The 16,069-nt window shown below is 38.4% G+C and overlaps 1 protein-coding gene across 1 annotated transcript in view; it reads right to left on the minus strand.

The window, feature by feature from the left end:
• Nucleotides 1-4,860, minus strand: part of LRRC40 (leucine rich repeat containing 40) — a gene marked incomplete at both ends in the record, with an annotated part of 41,281 nt that extends 36,421 nt beyond the window's left edge. Inside the window, 2 exons of the mRNA XM_080692081.1 lie at nt 676-857; nt 4,710-4,860. Of these exons, the coding sequence (XP_080548207.1) occupies nt 676-857; nt 4,710-4,860 (333 nt within the window). The remainder of the gene's footprint in view (nt 1-675; nt 858-4,709) is intronic.
• Nucleotides 4,861-16,069: the final 11,209 nt, after the last annotated feature.

Below are 16,069 nucleotides of genomic sequence, written 5' to 3' on the forward strand. Positions count from 1 at the left end.
TAAGGTAGAAAAGAACATTAGAGTAAGACAGTCCATCCATTTTACAAGTAAACAATAAGAATTTCTCTAGAAATTTCACTATTTATATCCCATTTTCTTCCATACATTAATTGGAAGATTTCTGAGGTTGATAGGTAAAGTATACCACAAGTCTATGGATTCTGAAACTATTCATACTTCTTTTATCACATGACACAGAAAGTAGGGCCTAAAGACAGATTCCCTTAATAAACAACACAAAACTTTCAGTTCGATAGTTTATTTCATGAGGCTGAAGGCAAGTTATAAGAAAAAACACAAAAAATCCCATCTTAAATACTCTACCTGATTTATCTACAATGGTGATGATAAAAATAAGAAAAAAAGATGAGAAGCATCAACTTGTTAAATGTTGATAATATTTGTTTGCATTAACACAGGTAGTAGTATCAGTTCTCATTGACAGACGTGTAGACTAAAACACAGAGATTAACTCCCAAAGTCACACAGCTCTTAAGAGACAATCAGAATTAGAACCTGGTTTTCTTCACTCTTAACTAACATGCTATGTCTGACATAATTGTCATTTATCCTTTCATTCTGTCGACTCAATTTGAAAGGTTTTCTGCTTATCAAAGTCTAAATTCATCTTTGGAATCTCTTTAACTAACAACCCGTTAATTATACAGAACTTACATCAAGAACAGTGAGGGCAGGCAAGAGCCGGAGGTCATCTGTAAGTGACTGAAGTTTATTATTTGATATGATTAGTTTGGTCAAATCTGTCTGCTCCCACCATCGTTCAGCAGCACTGAATGAAAGGTTCTGATTAGCTTCCTCGGGGATATCCACATTTATTCTCCAAACACATTGAGGCACTATTTCCACCATCATCAGAGGGGGGAAAAAAAGGTGAAAACAAGATGTGGACATTAGGTTACGAGATGACTTACAATAGCTATTCAGTTTATCTACTAAACACATTTAGAAACAAAAAAAAAAATTCAGTAAGTCAAATAGCAATAAGTCAAACAGCTGAGACAGGAGGACTGTAGGTTCGAGTACAGCCGAAGTAAATAGTAAGATTTTCATCAACCTTGCAAGATTCTGTTTCAAAACAAACAGTAAAATAGGACTGGAAGTATAGCTTAGAGGTAGAATGCTTCTGGGTTCAAATCTCTAGTACCACCCCATATATATATATATATATATATATATATATATATATATATATATATATGTGTGTGTGTGTGTGTGTGTGTGTGTGTGTGTGTGTGTGTGTAATTTTATATATTTATCAAATTTTTGTATACATGCATATATAAATTTTTATATGCACACAGTAGTTTTAAGAAAATTATAGGGCCATTAATATTATTAGATTTTTTTTTTTTTGCAGTACTAGGTATGGAACCCAGGGGCCTTCTACCTCCAAGGATATACCCCAAGCTCTATTTTAGGGTCTCACTGAGTTACAAAGAGCCTCACTAAGTAGTAGATGAGGCTGGCTGCAAACCATGATCCTCCTGTCTCAGTTTCCCAAAGGCTGGGATTACAAGTATGCATCACCACGCCCGGCTTATCAGACATTTTCAAGTGAAATTAAAAGCTATAAAAACAGAGCTGAGAAAAGTAGGACTCATACCATTCTAAATGCATTTTGTGTGTGTGTGTGTGTGATCCTGGGGATTGAACCAGGGGCATTTTACCTCCCATCTATACCCCTGGCCCTATTTTATTTTTATTTTGAAACAGGATCTCACTAGGTTGATGAGAGTCTCACGACTTGCTGAGGCTGTCCCTAATATGGCAATCTTTCTGTCTCAACCCCCCCAAGTACTAGGATTACAGACATATACCACTAGGCCCAGCTAAACTTGTTAATAAAATAGAGAAGTCAAATTAAACATAGTTATTCATATAAAAAATAGAAGAAAAGCCTCTAATATATTAATAGCGATTAATCCTGGATGGTTTTATATATATACACACACAGATACATACACACACACACACACACACACACACAAACACACACACACATATATATATATATATATATATTCTTTTGTAGTAGATATATGCTTTTCTTTTTAATAATGGGGATTGAACCCATGAACATTTTCCCCCAAAGCTAGACATTTTACCTCTAAGCTAGACTCCCATCCCTTTTATTTTGAAACAGAGTCTCACTAAGTTGATGAGATTGGCCTCAAACTTGAGATTTCTTGTCTCAGCTTCCCAAGTACTGGGATTACAAGCATGTACCACCATGCTCAGTTACACATAAGCTTTTATAGTTACACATAAGCTTTTATAATTAGAAAAAAATAAATAGTAGTTTTGAAAAAGAACTAGAATTACAAGAAGTATATCTACACACTCTCAAAAGTTCTATATTTCAGTTACAGGTAAAGGTTAATAATACTCCTTAAGTAGGTTCACCTATTTGCCCTTTATTACTGATGAACTGAACTGAGTACCAGTTAACCACCATATCAGGTTAATAAAATATCTCACTGCCCTGTAGACTTTCCATTAAGAAGAATCAACTCAGTTGGGTGTGGTGGCGCAGGCTTGTAATTAAAACAGGAGATCCAATAATGGTCAATCTTAATGGTGTACTTTTTATACAGCCAGCATTTTACCTATAGCATCTTATGTAAACTTTAGTAGGTCTTATTACTCCCACATTATAAATGAGAAACTAAAGTACAGAGCCATTAAACATCTTAATACTATGTGAGCAAAGATATGGAGATAAGCAACAAAGTCCCCAAAGGAGCTACAAATAGTTCAGAATGACAGTAGGTGGCTATCAACAGCTGAATGATAGAATATGGATGAAACTGAAGGCTACAGTCAAGTATGGAAACACCTTCTATATTATGGTCGTAGGAATCCCTTTTTGATATATAAGCTACAAATACTGAGCCTCTTCTATTTGTATTGTATCAAGTTGTGCATACAATAAATAACCTAACCATCCCTGATCCATATCATCATGAACCTAAGAGTCAAAAATGTATTTTTTCCGTAAAAGTTAACAGAAAAATCACCTGGATCAAGTCAATACACACATTCCAAAACAGGTGCTTATCATTTGAGAAGATTCATTCATTAACTTGTGGCTTTCAAAATATTTAACAAGAATCCACAACTAGCAGACTACTCTGGGAGTTAGGAATAGAACAATGAACAAAGGAAAACTTCCTGATTCCATGGAATTAACATTCTAGTAGGAAGCCAAAGTAGACAATAAAGTCAATCTTAATGGTGTACTTTTTAATCCAGTCATCATTTTAGCTACAGTATCTTATATAAATCTTATAGGTCTTATTACTCCATTATAAATGAGAAACTAAAGCATAGAGTAATTAAGCATCATAATATTATATGAGCAGTTATTGATGTAATTCTAATAATGATATTAAAAATTAAACAGGGGCCAGCCGTGGTGGTGCACGCTTGTAATCCCCGCGCTTGGGAGGCAGAGACAGGAGGATCGCGCTGGTTCGAAGTCAGCCTTGCTGGCTTAAGAGGCCCTGTATATATATATATGTATGTATATTAGGTCTGGGAGTGTGGCCCAGAGGTAGAAGAGTTTCCAGAAACCCCAGTATTACCAAAACAAACAACAACAACAAAAAACAGGTAAGAGAATAGAGTGTTACTAGAGAGTATTCAGATAGAGTAGTTAAGAAATACTAGTAGTATTCAGATAGAGTAGTTAAGAAAGGCATCTCAGAAGTGTGAGCTCTAAGCAGAATCCTACAGGAAGCAAAAGAGTGAGTCCTATGCAGTTATAAAGGAAAATATTTCAGCTTTGGGAAAAGTAAATGTATATATCTATATATCTATAGAGACTGAGAGGAACACACCCGTAGTTTGAAAGTGCTTACACTCACATCCACTAAAACTTCTTAGATAAAGCAGAGATTTTATGTCATACATCATTCGCTTATTCAGAAAGTATTTATTTGCTTGATATGCTTTATGCATAGGACAATAAATAATCATTAGAAGGAAAATGAAAGGTTTTAATCACGGTGTAAAAACTTGAATATGGGTGGCGGAAACATTATGGAAAGAATGCTTTATTTCTCCACCTCTCCCTCCAACCCTCAAATACACATTCAAGAGTATCTTCTCATTCATTCGTGGTTTCCAGATTTGTGCCTGTTGGTCTTTATCAGGTCTCTCAGGTGGCCTCAAATCCATGCACTGTGTGGCATTTATTCTGATCTTCAGTTTACGCTCATTATGCCTTGTCATTAGGGCTCTACCCAGATGCATACAGGACAGGGTCTCAGCAGGGAGTTCTGGCTAGGCTCATAAAGGGACAGATAAAATATCAGAGAATCTTAGCGTTGATACGTACCCTTAAATGATCAAATTAAGAGGAAGGAGGGGAAGAGAAACAAAGTAGTTGTCCATCATCTGATAGATAGTTTTACAGAGAGGGTTGCGGCGAGAGTTCAGACAGTCGGGTTTAAATTTTGGCCACAGTCCCAGCAGGGTCCCTTCAATAGAGATTGCTGGAGCCAGAGGAAGAGCCGAACTGGGAGACCACGACAGTCGAAAAGTAGTAAAGGGCCTGAATTAGAGCACAAAGAACCCCGGTAGGCGCCTCGGGAAGGGGACTCACGCCAGGCATGAAGAAAGGGAGGCTGCCTGGAGCTAGGTCTCTCAGAGCCGACGCCCAAGCGGGTCGTATCTCTGGGTCTTACCTTCGCTGAGGTTCCTACCCGACAAGTTTAACTGTCCGCTCTTTCTCGCCGCTTTCAACAGTCCTTGGGGTACAGAGGTGCTGCCACCCCTGCTCTCAGCTCGGAAACCCGCTCGGGGATCGCGCCCCGCCACTCCCTGCAGGCGCGACATATTCAAACTCCCGTACTGGAAGCCGCAGCCCAGCCAGTGACGCTCAAAAGCGGCGCCGCCCCGCCCCCCCGCCCCATATGCGCATGCGCGGTGCGCCGGGCTCACGGCTGGCGCCGGGATTTCGTTCTGCGCGGCGCGGCCCTGATGTCGTCACCGCCAGCTCCTGGGGCTGGAGGACAGAGGAGCCCTATCCGTTGCGGGTGCCAGCCTAGCGCCCTGGAATTACTTCGCTTAAGTAAGTGCTTTTAACGAGTTTGAGAGGAACTGTCGGGTCGTTGGCTCCGTTACTGCTGCGCCAGCCTTCTCCTCTGTGCTTGCGACGTGGCGACGGTGTGGGGGAAAGGATGGCCTTCCCCGACCCTCTCCTAGTCTAAACGTGGGCCTTAAGTAAAACTTGAGACCTGGGTGCGGTCTGCAGCCTCCCTGGACCCTAGTGTGTGTATGTCGCCTGGGGTGGTGGCGCCAGAGCTCCGGTTTAAAGAGTAAAACCGATTTCCAGCTTTTGGGGCCTGTCCTGGGACTCCTAGCCTTAGTGCATTATTCCCGTTGTATTGCGTTTATAGCCCAACATAGGAGATCATGTGAAATGGCAGGGTTGGCAACATAGAAGAAAAAAGGGAGAGCTTGACGTTTTTGAAATGTTCAGTTTACCGACAGTTTTGGGGGGAAAAGTGAACAGTATAAGGGAGAGATGTGTGCTGAAAGCTGTGTATCGCCAACAGCCTGGGTTTTTGGAGTTCCCACAAATGCAAGTTCAAATCCCACCTGCTTACAAACCTTGTAACTAGACAGTTTACTCGACCACTTTTGAAGCTCGTTCTTTTTTCATTAATGCGGGGATAATAATTCCTACCTTATAAACCTTTTGACCTAATTTAGTGAATATAAAAAGTTTAAATATTGAATCTTGCTGAAGGAAGGTCTCAAGAACAGAATAGAAAATCAAAGTTTTGTTTAGCAAGTCGGTGTTTCAAAGGAAGTTAGGGTTTCTCTGAAATATACAGTTCATTGATTCATTCAACAAGTAATTGTGAAGAACTTATCCTGCCTCGTACTGTTGTTCTGGATGCCAGACGCTTCTTTTGCCTAAAGTGATTTTGTCTTAAAAGCTTTGGCCAGAAGACATCCTCCTCACCCTAAAAGTAAAATGACAGCCCTCCAATAACTTTTGCATTTGTTCTACACAGTTCTACCAGAGTCCAGGTTCTACACAGTTCTACCGGAGTCCAGGTTCATGTCCTTGCTACATGTAAAATTCGGTTTTTAGCCCCTTACTCCCTTTTTCTTAGTTTATTGTAGAGTCCTTTTCACTAAAAGTGAGCAGCAGAAAGGTACAAGTAATTACCCTACTAATAAATCAAGAAAAGGGTGGAATTTAAAGCAAAAGGGCCTTAGACCTTTGGACTGTCATTAATGCCCCTTTCTTGTCAGCTTACCTTGGCAGTAATTATAATAACTATCTTACTGAGGCCTTAGTATGTGCCATGCTCAGTAATACCTGTATTAGTTTTTTTTTTTTTTACTTTAATACGATGACCAATTTTGCAGATGAATAAATTGAGGCTAAAAAAGAATTAACTGGTCCAAGATCACAAGTTTCTGTAAATGGAATGACCAATGATTTGAACCTAGATTTGTCTCAAGAACCTTTCTTATAACTGTGATGACTTGCCTAGAGGCTTTTCATTATTTCCAATTTCCTTTTTTATCCTGGAATCATTTTAAATAACGCATTCTGTTAGATTTGAGAACAAGCTCTTTTTCTTTTATAGTAACAACCTACCTTTAGAGAATAAATTGCTCACATATAAAATTTTACATTTACTACCCCTTCCTTGCATTAGATTTTTTAAAGTCAATTCAGGCCGGGCCTGGTGGCGCACACTTGTAATCCTAGTACTTGGGAGGCTGAGACAGGAGGATCACAGGTTTGCAACTAGCCTCAGTTACTTAGTGAGACTTTCTGCAACTTAGACCCTGTTTCAAAATAAAGAATAAAAAATAGGGCTGGGAGTGTAGCTTGGAGATAGAATGTCCCTAGGTTAAATCCCCAGTACCATTAAAATAATAATATAAAAAACAAGCTCAATTCAATGTAATTCTACTGGAAATTAAATGTTTCATTATTGGTGTTTAATAATGTGGTATAGAAACATTGTTTCATTTTGTATAAGAAGCATATCCTGTTTTATAACAAAGTAATTCTGAAAAATTCTCCAAGTGGACATATACTGGTGGTAAACTTCAATAGATACAAGATGACATACTTAAGAATTTTCCAACAAGTCTATAATATAATGCAGAGTACTTCTGTAACAAGTGTAATTTGAGCAAGTTAAAATTATTACCTCCTGCAATTGAGAAAATACCGTTTCACCTCAAATTAATAGACACTGGAAGCCAATCAACTTGAATTGAGTTCTTTTTGAAAGATTGATTATATTTTATTTAATTATGTTAGTGAGAATTAGCTTTTTATATCAGTTGTATTACTTAATTAAAAAGTGAACTAAACAATAATCCTAACCCTTTTTCAACATTGATATTTAAATCAAAGTATTTGTGGTTTTAGAAAATTGATTTATATATATTATGAAAATAATATCAAAAGGATATCACCAAGCTGGATGTAGTGGCGCACACTTGTAATCCCAGTACTTTGGGAAGCTGAGACAAGAGGATCACAGGTTCTCAGCCAGCCTCAGCTACTTAGTGACACACTGTGTAAGTTAGTGAAACTGTGTTCCAAAATAAGGAATTTAAAAAAAAAAAATAGGGCTAAGCTGGGTTTGCTGGCACACACCTGTAATTCCAGGATTTGGGAGGCTGAGACAGAAAGGATCGCGGTTCGCGGACAGCCTCAGCTACTAAGTGAGGCCCTCTGCAACTCAGTGAGACCCTGTTTCAAAATAATAAAAAGAAGGGCTGGTAGTGTAGCTTGAAGGTAAAATGCCCTGGAGTTTCATCCCCAGTGCTGCAAAAAAAGGAAAAAAAACTCTTTCCCTGCAACCAATTTTATTCAATTAATTAAGCTAGTAACTTCATATATTTTAAAAAAGAGATAGTGCCAGGCATGGTGGCACACGCTAGTAATCCTCATGCTTGGGAGGCGGAGGCGAGGATCACACAGGTTCGAAGCCAGCGGCACTGGCTGAAGAGACCCTGTTTCCGAATAAAAAAGTATAAAAATAGGTTTTGGAGTGTAGCCTGGAGGTTGAAGGGTTTCCAGGAACCCCAGTACCACCAAAAAAAAAAAAAAAAAAGGTAGTAGATGTTAATAAATGGCAAATATTGATCTACATAAGCAAAGCTCCCCTATGATTTTAATAAGGCAATCACAATTAATAGGTGTTAGTTTAAACTTGATACTCTGATTTCTAGGTGTCATTTATTCAATTGAATTTTCATAAATGCTAGGTTAACTTTCAGGATATCTTCTGACTGCTCACAATTTACTTGATTTTTTCTTTTTAAATATTACTGTTATACATCTATAGATAATGGAAGTTGTTTATCGCTGAGTTATCGAAACACACTAATGAACATTTAAATACTTGGTACTTTCTATGCAAATGTGTGAGCCCAGCTTTGCTCTTCATTACTGTACAAGTATCTATTGTTCACTTAACCCTGTTTCCACCATTAATATAATTTTATTTTCTATCTTAGAGGTGCTAACCTTTTTACTTTTATTTTTAATTTCTTGTTTCCCAGAAATGTTTCCTGTCTACCATGTCTTCTCTTCCTTAGAATAAGGACCTGATGGAAGTCTCCAAATACTGTAGACTTCGACCTTAGCTAATTGTGGCTAGTAACAAACTGCATTTCATAGTTTCAAATGAATGATATGGCAAATGGGTGAAATAGTCTAATGGCTTTAAAAATTAACAATTACGTTTTATCATTTTTCAGATGTTTAGATTGTTTTCTGTACTTAGGGGTTTTTTGTTTGTTTGTTTGTTTTGGTTTGTTTGTTTTGTCCTGGAGGTTGAACCTAGGGGCATTCTACCTCTGAGCTATATCCCCAACATGTTTTTATTTTGAAACAGAGTCTCACTGAGTTGCTGAGGCTGGCCTCAAACCTGTGATCCTTCTGTCTCAGCCTCCTAAGTATTGGGATTATGGCATGTACCACTTCATGTACTTACTACTGTTTTTAAATTTGTGCTTCAATCATTTGAAAGTCTCTTGTTCTAACCCATGTCACAGTACTTTTAATATTAACCAAGGAAATATGCAGGTTCTTGTTTTGCAAGTCAGAATAATAATCTTTCTAAAACTGTAGAAAAGTAATCAAAGCCTTCCTAAAAATAATTTTCCATGGAAACATTTTGCAGTTTATAAAAAAAATAGAATGTTTAATTTAGCCATCATCTACCTAAACATACTATTGATAGTGTCCTACTAGGGGGACAAAATGATTATGAAAATTTGAAGTCTATTTACATTGATATCATGTTTGCATTGTAGCAGCCACTTAAAGAAGAGAGGGCATCTGACAATAATATAACATCTTTTTATACTAGCAGTTAACAATATACAAAATATTTTCATATCAATTTGATTTTGACAATAATATTGTTTAGTAAGCATTACTGAGCTTGACATGATGGTGCGTGCATTCCTATAATCCCAGTACCTGGAAGGCTGAGATAGGAAGAATACAGGTAGGCCCCAGGCTAACTTGAAGTACTTTAGAAAGATCCTATTTCAAAATAAAAAATAAGATAGAGCTGGGGATGTAGCTCTGAGGTAGAACACCCTGGGATTCAATTCTAGTACCAATACATATGTACATACATGCATACATACATACTGTACAGTATTATTCTTGTATTCATTCATTAAAAAGATAAAGAGCCAGACATGGTGACACGTGCCTATATCCCAGTACTTAGGAGGCCGAGACAGAAAGATTGCAGGCTGGAGACCAGCCTCAGCAACTTAGTGAGACCTTGTTTTAAAATTTTAAAGAAAGCCGGGCGTGGTGGCGCACGCTTGTAATCCCCGCGCTTGGGAGGCAGAGACAGGAGGATCTCTCAGGTTCGAAGCCAGCCGTGTGTGCTGGCTTAGGAGACCCTGTTTTGGAATAAAAATGTAAAAATAGGTCTGGGAGTGTAGCCCAGAGGTAGAAGGGCTTCCAGGAACCCCAGTACCACAATAAATAAATAAATAAATAAATAAATAAATAAATAAATAAATAAATAAATAAATAAAATATTTAAAGAAATTAAAAAGTGGTAGGGGTGAAGTTCAAAGGTAAAATGCTTTCTCTGGGTTGAGTCTCCAATACAGAGGGGGGAGGGAAATGAAGAAATAGTGAGTTGGGAATTGACTTTCCTGGCCCTCTACTTCATGTTTATATTTCTAATCTTGTAAACTTCAAATGGTGTCATTATTCCTGTTTTTTCATATAAAGGTACTTTTGATCTCATGGTTAGTTAAAAGCAGAACATGTTATGGTAGTTCACAAAATGCATAGGGGAATGGAATAGATGGTAAAATTGTGATTTTTAAATATTCATATAGTTTTAATTATTAACATGAGCACTTATTCTTTTATAATAAATTATTTAATTTGCTATGTTAATACATGAAATCTAAAGTAAGAAACTCTGCTATATAAATTAACTCTTCTGATCATATCTTTTATGTGAGTGATCAAGTGCAGTTATTCTAGGGTACTGCTCTAAGAGGATGATGGTATAAAATGGAGCCCAGTTAAGAATAGCATTCATTTTTCAAAATGAGAGGTTTTTATCAGATAATAGAGAACTTGAGACTAATCTTTCCCATTTTGTAAACTTAGTTTCTTTCTAGAATTATTTTGCCAAGTAATGGTATGAGACAAGGCAGCATAGTAGGAACATAGGCTTTGAAGTTAAGTACCTGTTTTGGTTTCATTTGGTTTCTAATCTCTTCCTGCTTGACTGTTACTTAGTTTATACATTAAACTGTTGCTCATTCCCCATAATTCACATAAGAAAACTGAAGCACACAAGCCAATATATTTTAATGGAGAGTAGAACCCCTTTAGTTTCACCCTAGGGCCTCTGTTATTAATCACTCTATCACCTTTTAACTGTTATGAGGAGTAAAGGCCAGTTTAATAGCATCCAGTTAATATAATTCCTAAATTAAGTACACTTTTATTTTGTAGGTCTGAAAATAATTTTCCTTCATAAAGAGAACATCAATTTTATAGCATAGAAAGAAGTTAAAGGTCATAAGATGGAAATGCCTAATTTCTTAAGGAAAACTAATAATAAATGCTTGAAACTACTTAAAGAAACATTTAACTCTACTGTTTGTTGCATTGATTGTGAAATATTCCCTCAAATAGCCTTTTCTTGGCCATTTTCCATTCTTGGAAACACACACTTTCTCTGGAGCTTAACCTCTTCATTACATGCCACAATGCAGCCTATTCCTGACCCCTTCTCTGGAATTAACATCACAGGCTCCTTTTTATACTGGCTCCCACTTTTCTAAAGAAGCCTCTAGTAGTTCCCTAAAATAATAAAAAATAAAAAAGCAAAGTCTCCTCTCAATTGAGACTCCAGAAGAATCTTGTATAACTTAGAAAACAGTACAGAGTAATCTACATTCCCCAGCTAAATGTTTCTATTGGCTTAATTGTGTCCAAAAAGCAAAGCTAGTCTATAGAGATAAGTTGTGATGTTTCCAGGCACTATGTATGCGTGATAGCTGAGAACACTGCATATGGATATTGGATGTAGTCACTTAATACTCAGGCTACTACTTTTATTTCTTTATGTTAATCATAAAAACATAGCTGTGAAAAATGGGCATATACAGATTTTTGCTTACATGTTCATATATCATGCTCTCATTTTGAAATCATAGATACTGATTGGTAGGCAGTATAGAATAAACAAAAACAGTATTTGCAAAATACACTTAGGTAGACTCTTTATGTTCTGATGTATGTATACATGTGTTTGCCCTTGACTATATATCTCTCCATCTGTCTGTCAGTGCCCTAATGCTACCTTATCCTTTAGTTTCTCCCCTCCCTTCACATAAATGGTGAAGAAAAAGGAAGCATGGAATTTTACTTTTTTTTTTTTTTTTTTTTTTTCGGGTCTGGGGATGGAACCCAGGGGCATTTGACCTCCGAGCTATACCCCCTGCCCTATTTTTTCTTTATTTTGAAACCGGGTCTCACTGAATTGCAGAAGGCTTCACTAAGTAGCTGAGGCTGTCCGCGAACCGCCATCCTCCAGGTCTCAGCCTCCCAAATGCTGGGATTACAAGCATGCGCCACCACGCCCGGCTTACAATTTTGATTTTAAAAGATAATTATAGGATTTTCTAAACTACAGAATTAGAACATAAAAATAGAAAATAAAGTATATCTATAGGTGAGTTTTCTAAAACATGGATTTATGAGCAGTAGTTTATTTCCTAGGATTTTCTTACTGCTCTCCATAGCTATAGGGGAAAATGAAGTATAGCCATATATATTGAAGTTTTTACCACAACCAATTTTCCCTATAAGCATAACAGATACATTGCTGTCCTCATTCACCAAGCCTTTGTTGCACACAGCTAGTGGTAAGCTACCTACCTGCCGTACAGGGTTGCGTATACTTTATGAGGTTTTAGTAATATTTCTAGCACAGGAGGATACTCAGGAATTTTTTAGCAAATGCTGGCTTTGGTAGAGTGTAATGTTGGTCATCAGACGCACTGGGGGGGGGACATACCTGTAATAACAGGTATTTGGGAACCTGAGACACGAGAATGATTTGAGCCCAGGAGTTTGGGCAGCAAAGTGAAATGTCTCTTTAATATATTTAGAGACATTGCCTTCAGTATCCTCACAAAGTATTTGGTGAGGTTAAGAGCTACTTCACGACTAATTTGGTAAAACATCTTTTACTGTGCAGATTTGCAGAACTGTATTAATCAGAATGATTCTACCATCTTTTTTATTATCCTGAGCAAAAGTGGCTACCAAAAACCAAAGTGTCATGCATAATTTTTCTTTTTTTTTTTTGGCAGCACTTGGGGATTGAACGTAGGGGCATTCTACCTCTGAGCTACATCTCCAGTCCTATTTTTTTTTTAAACTTTTTATCTTGAAACAGGGTCTCAGTAGGTTGCAGAGGGGCTCACTAAGTAGCTGAGGCTGCCCACAAACCTGTCTCAGCCTCTCAAGTACTGGGAGCGACCTGTATTATCTAATTGGAAAAATGGTGCCCAGCAGATAGAGTAATTGTACATATATGTATCTATTGTGTCTATATTCTTTTTATCTCAAGGACTTCTATCTAAATACACAATATGTAGTCAAACATGGTGGCACAGGCTTGTGATTCCCCATACTTGGGAGGATAAGATAGAAGGATCACAGGTTCACAGGCAGCCTCGGCAACCTAGTGAGGTGCTTTTTAATTAGACTCTGTTTCAAAATTAAAAAATAGGACTGGGCATGTAGCTCAAAGGTAGAATGCCCCTGAGTGCAATCCCCAGTACCACCAAATAATAAGCACACACACAAACACACACGATCTTTTAGAAGCTTGAGACTGGAAAAGACTAAAGTTTGTTTATTATGTTATTGGTGCCTTAAAAGTATTGTTATTGTTTTGAAGATTTGTATAAATTTTCTCTACTATTTTTTGACATACTTTTCTGGCAATATCAAGAATCAGTTTAAATATTATCAGTGTGATGATAGTGGTGGTTCCTTACCTATGGAGCAGGAGGGCCTTGTGGATCTTCAAAATACTGTGGAGAACTTTTAACTTTTTTTTTGGTGGGGGTGGTACTGGGTGTGGAACCCAGAGGCTTCCTACCTCCGGGCTATATACTCCCAGACCTATTTTCTATTTTTTTTTGGAAACAGGGTCGCACTAAGTAGCTGAGGCTGACTTCGAACCTGTGCAATCCTGTGGAAAACTTTTAAAAACATGTTTGAAAAGCCTATTGGAAATCATATTTTGCTGGGTGTGATGGTGCACTCTTGTAATCCAGTGCTTGAGAGGCTAAGACAAGAATATTCAAAGCCAGTCTTGACAACTTAACAAAACCATGTTTACAAATAATAAAATCAAGCTGGGGGTGTAGCTCAGAGGCAGAATGCCCCTGAGTTCAATCCCCAGTGCTGTCCCCTCCCTGAAAAAATCATGTATTTTCCATAATATGATTTTGTAGGCCAAAATAACAGCTTGTTTTTTTAGTCTGGATTAAAAACAAAATTAACTCTTAATAACACTGGTTATAGTTATCATTCCATTATAACTAGAAGTCTTCCCTAACCCCAAAGATGAGCTAAATGGCCCTTCCCTGTGTATACTTACTTTCACTATGAGATTTTCTTATAAGTTTCCCTTTGAAATATACTGGAAAGCATTCACTCAATAAAGAATGATCATTCTTGAGCCAGGCTGTGCTTGGGGGGCGGAGACGGGAGGATCTGGCAGGTTTGAAGCCAGCCTCCCTGACTTAAGACACCCTGTTTCCAAAAAAAAAAAAAAAAAGTAGGTCTGGGAGTGAAGCCCGGAAGTAGAAGGGTTTCCAGGAACCCCAGTACCACCAAAAAAAAAGTGGTCATTCTGTCTTTCTTTAAAACTTCAAACTTGTTCTTATTTTTAGGGCTCCTATAATTTATTTTCTGTATTTGGAATGCTTCTTCCCCAGAAATTCAAGTGGTTTTCTTCCTCCTTTTGCTAAGATCTCAGCATAAAATATCTTCTCCCTTGGCTCCTATCTTGTTTTATTTCATTGCAACACAGTACTCCTTAAATTTTTGTGTTTGTGGAGTTTGCCGTGCTAGACCTGAAGTTTCATGAGATCAGGGACACCATCTTTTCCCTGCTTTTTTTTTTTTTTTTTTTTTAAGCATCTAGGAAAATCCCTGAAACATAATAGACACATAGTATCTAGAGAAGTTTGTGTTTCAACTGGCATTTATAATATTGGGGATATAGTTTATGACAGTCGTGATGCCTGTCTTTGGAATGTCTTGTTTAATTAGGAGCCTGAACAAATCTGAAGTGATTTAAAATTATAAGATATATTTGTTATTTGCTTTGATATGTTACTTGTCTTTAGCTATATATTTTATTTCTATGGAATTCAGACAATAATAATGCAAAGTAGTAGTTGAATCTATTTATTAGACCTACAAAGACCTTTAAAAGTATTATTCAGTTGGTTACAAATTTTATGTCCCAAAATTTGTATAAGGATTCCAGAAAACCTTATAGTTTGGGGGAGGAAAAGCCTGATTCCAGGGGAAAAATAGTAACTGAACATACCTGTAGATGCTTGAAAGTGTATTTTTAATAACTACTTAATAATAGTTATTTAAATGTGCACATGCCTGTAATCCCAGTATTTGGGAGGCTGAGACAGGAAGATCACAGGTTCGAAGACAGCCTTCCAAATTTAGCGAGACCCTCTGCAACTGAGAGTTTCAGAATAAAAAATAAAATAGGCCTGGGGGTGTAGCTCAGAGGTAGATAGGATGCTTCTGGGTTCGATCCATAAACACACATAGGCACACACAACCCCTCCTCCCGCGCGCGCACCCTTGCAGAGCCCGGTATGGGTGAACGCCTGTAAATCCCAGTTTGGGAGGCTGAGACAAGAGGATGGCAGGTTCAGTAAGCCTCAGCAACTTAGCGAGAAACCCTGTTTCAAAACAAAAAAATAGGGCTGGGAATGTGGCTCTGGGTTCAATTCCCAGTACTGCAAAAATAAATCAATAAATAAATGTGTAAGTTTTGCAGGTAAGTGAATGCTTGCTTTAAGAAAAAAGAAAAAGCTTCCTTCTCCTTCCTGAAAACCAGAGGTGGGGTGGGACCCCGCTCGCGGCGCCGCGGGGCGGTCTGGCTGCGGGCCGGGCCTGCGGGGCGGGGCGGGGCCGCCGGCGACGCGGGTGACGCACACACGCACGCGCGCGCCGCAAGGCACTGTGGGGAGCTGGCCCGCGAGGGAGGTGGTTGGAGCGAGGTGGGGGCGGCCGTTTGTTTTCTCGCGGCCCGGAGCTCGCGCTCTTCCCCTCCCCCCGGCGTGCGGCGGGGCGGAGAGTCGGCGGCGGCGGCGGCGGCAGCGACTGTAGCGGCTGTGGCATCGGACCCTCCTTCCCTCTCCCGCGGACCGGTTCCTCTCCCCCCTCTCACTGTTTGTTGTGTGTTTGATGTGTTAAAGCAGGAGCGAGAACTCGAGCAGCGCC

Source organism: Muscardinus avellanarius (genome assembly GCF_963383645.1).
Source record: "Muscardinus avellanarius genome assembly, chromosome: 3".
NCBI lineage: Eukaryota > Metazoa > Chordata > Mammalia > Rodentia > Gliridae > Muscardinus > Muscardinus avellanarius.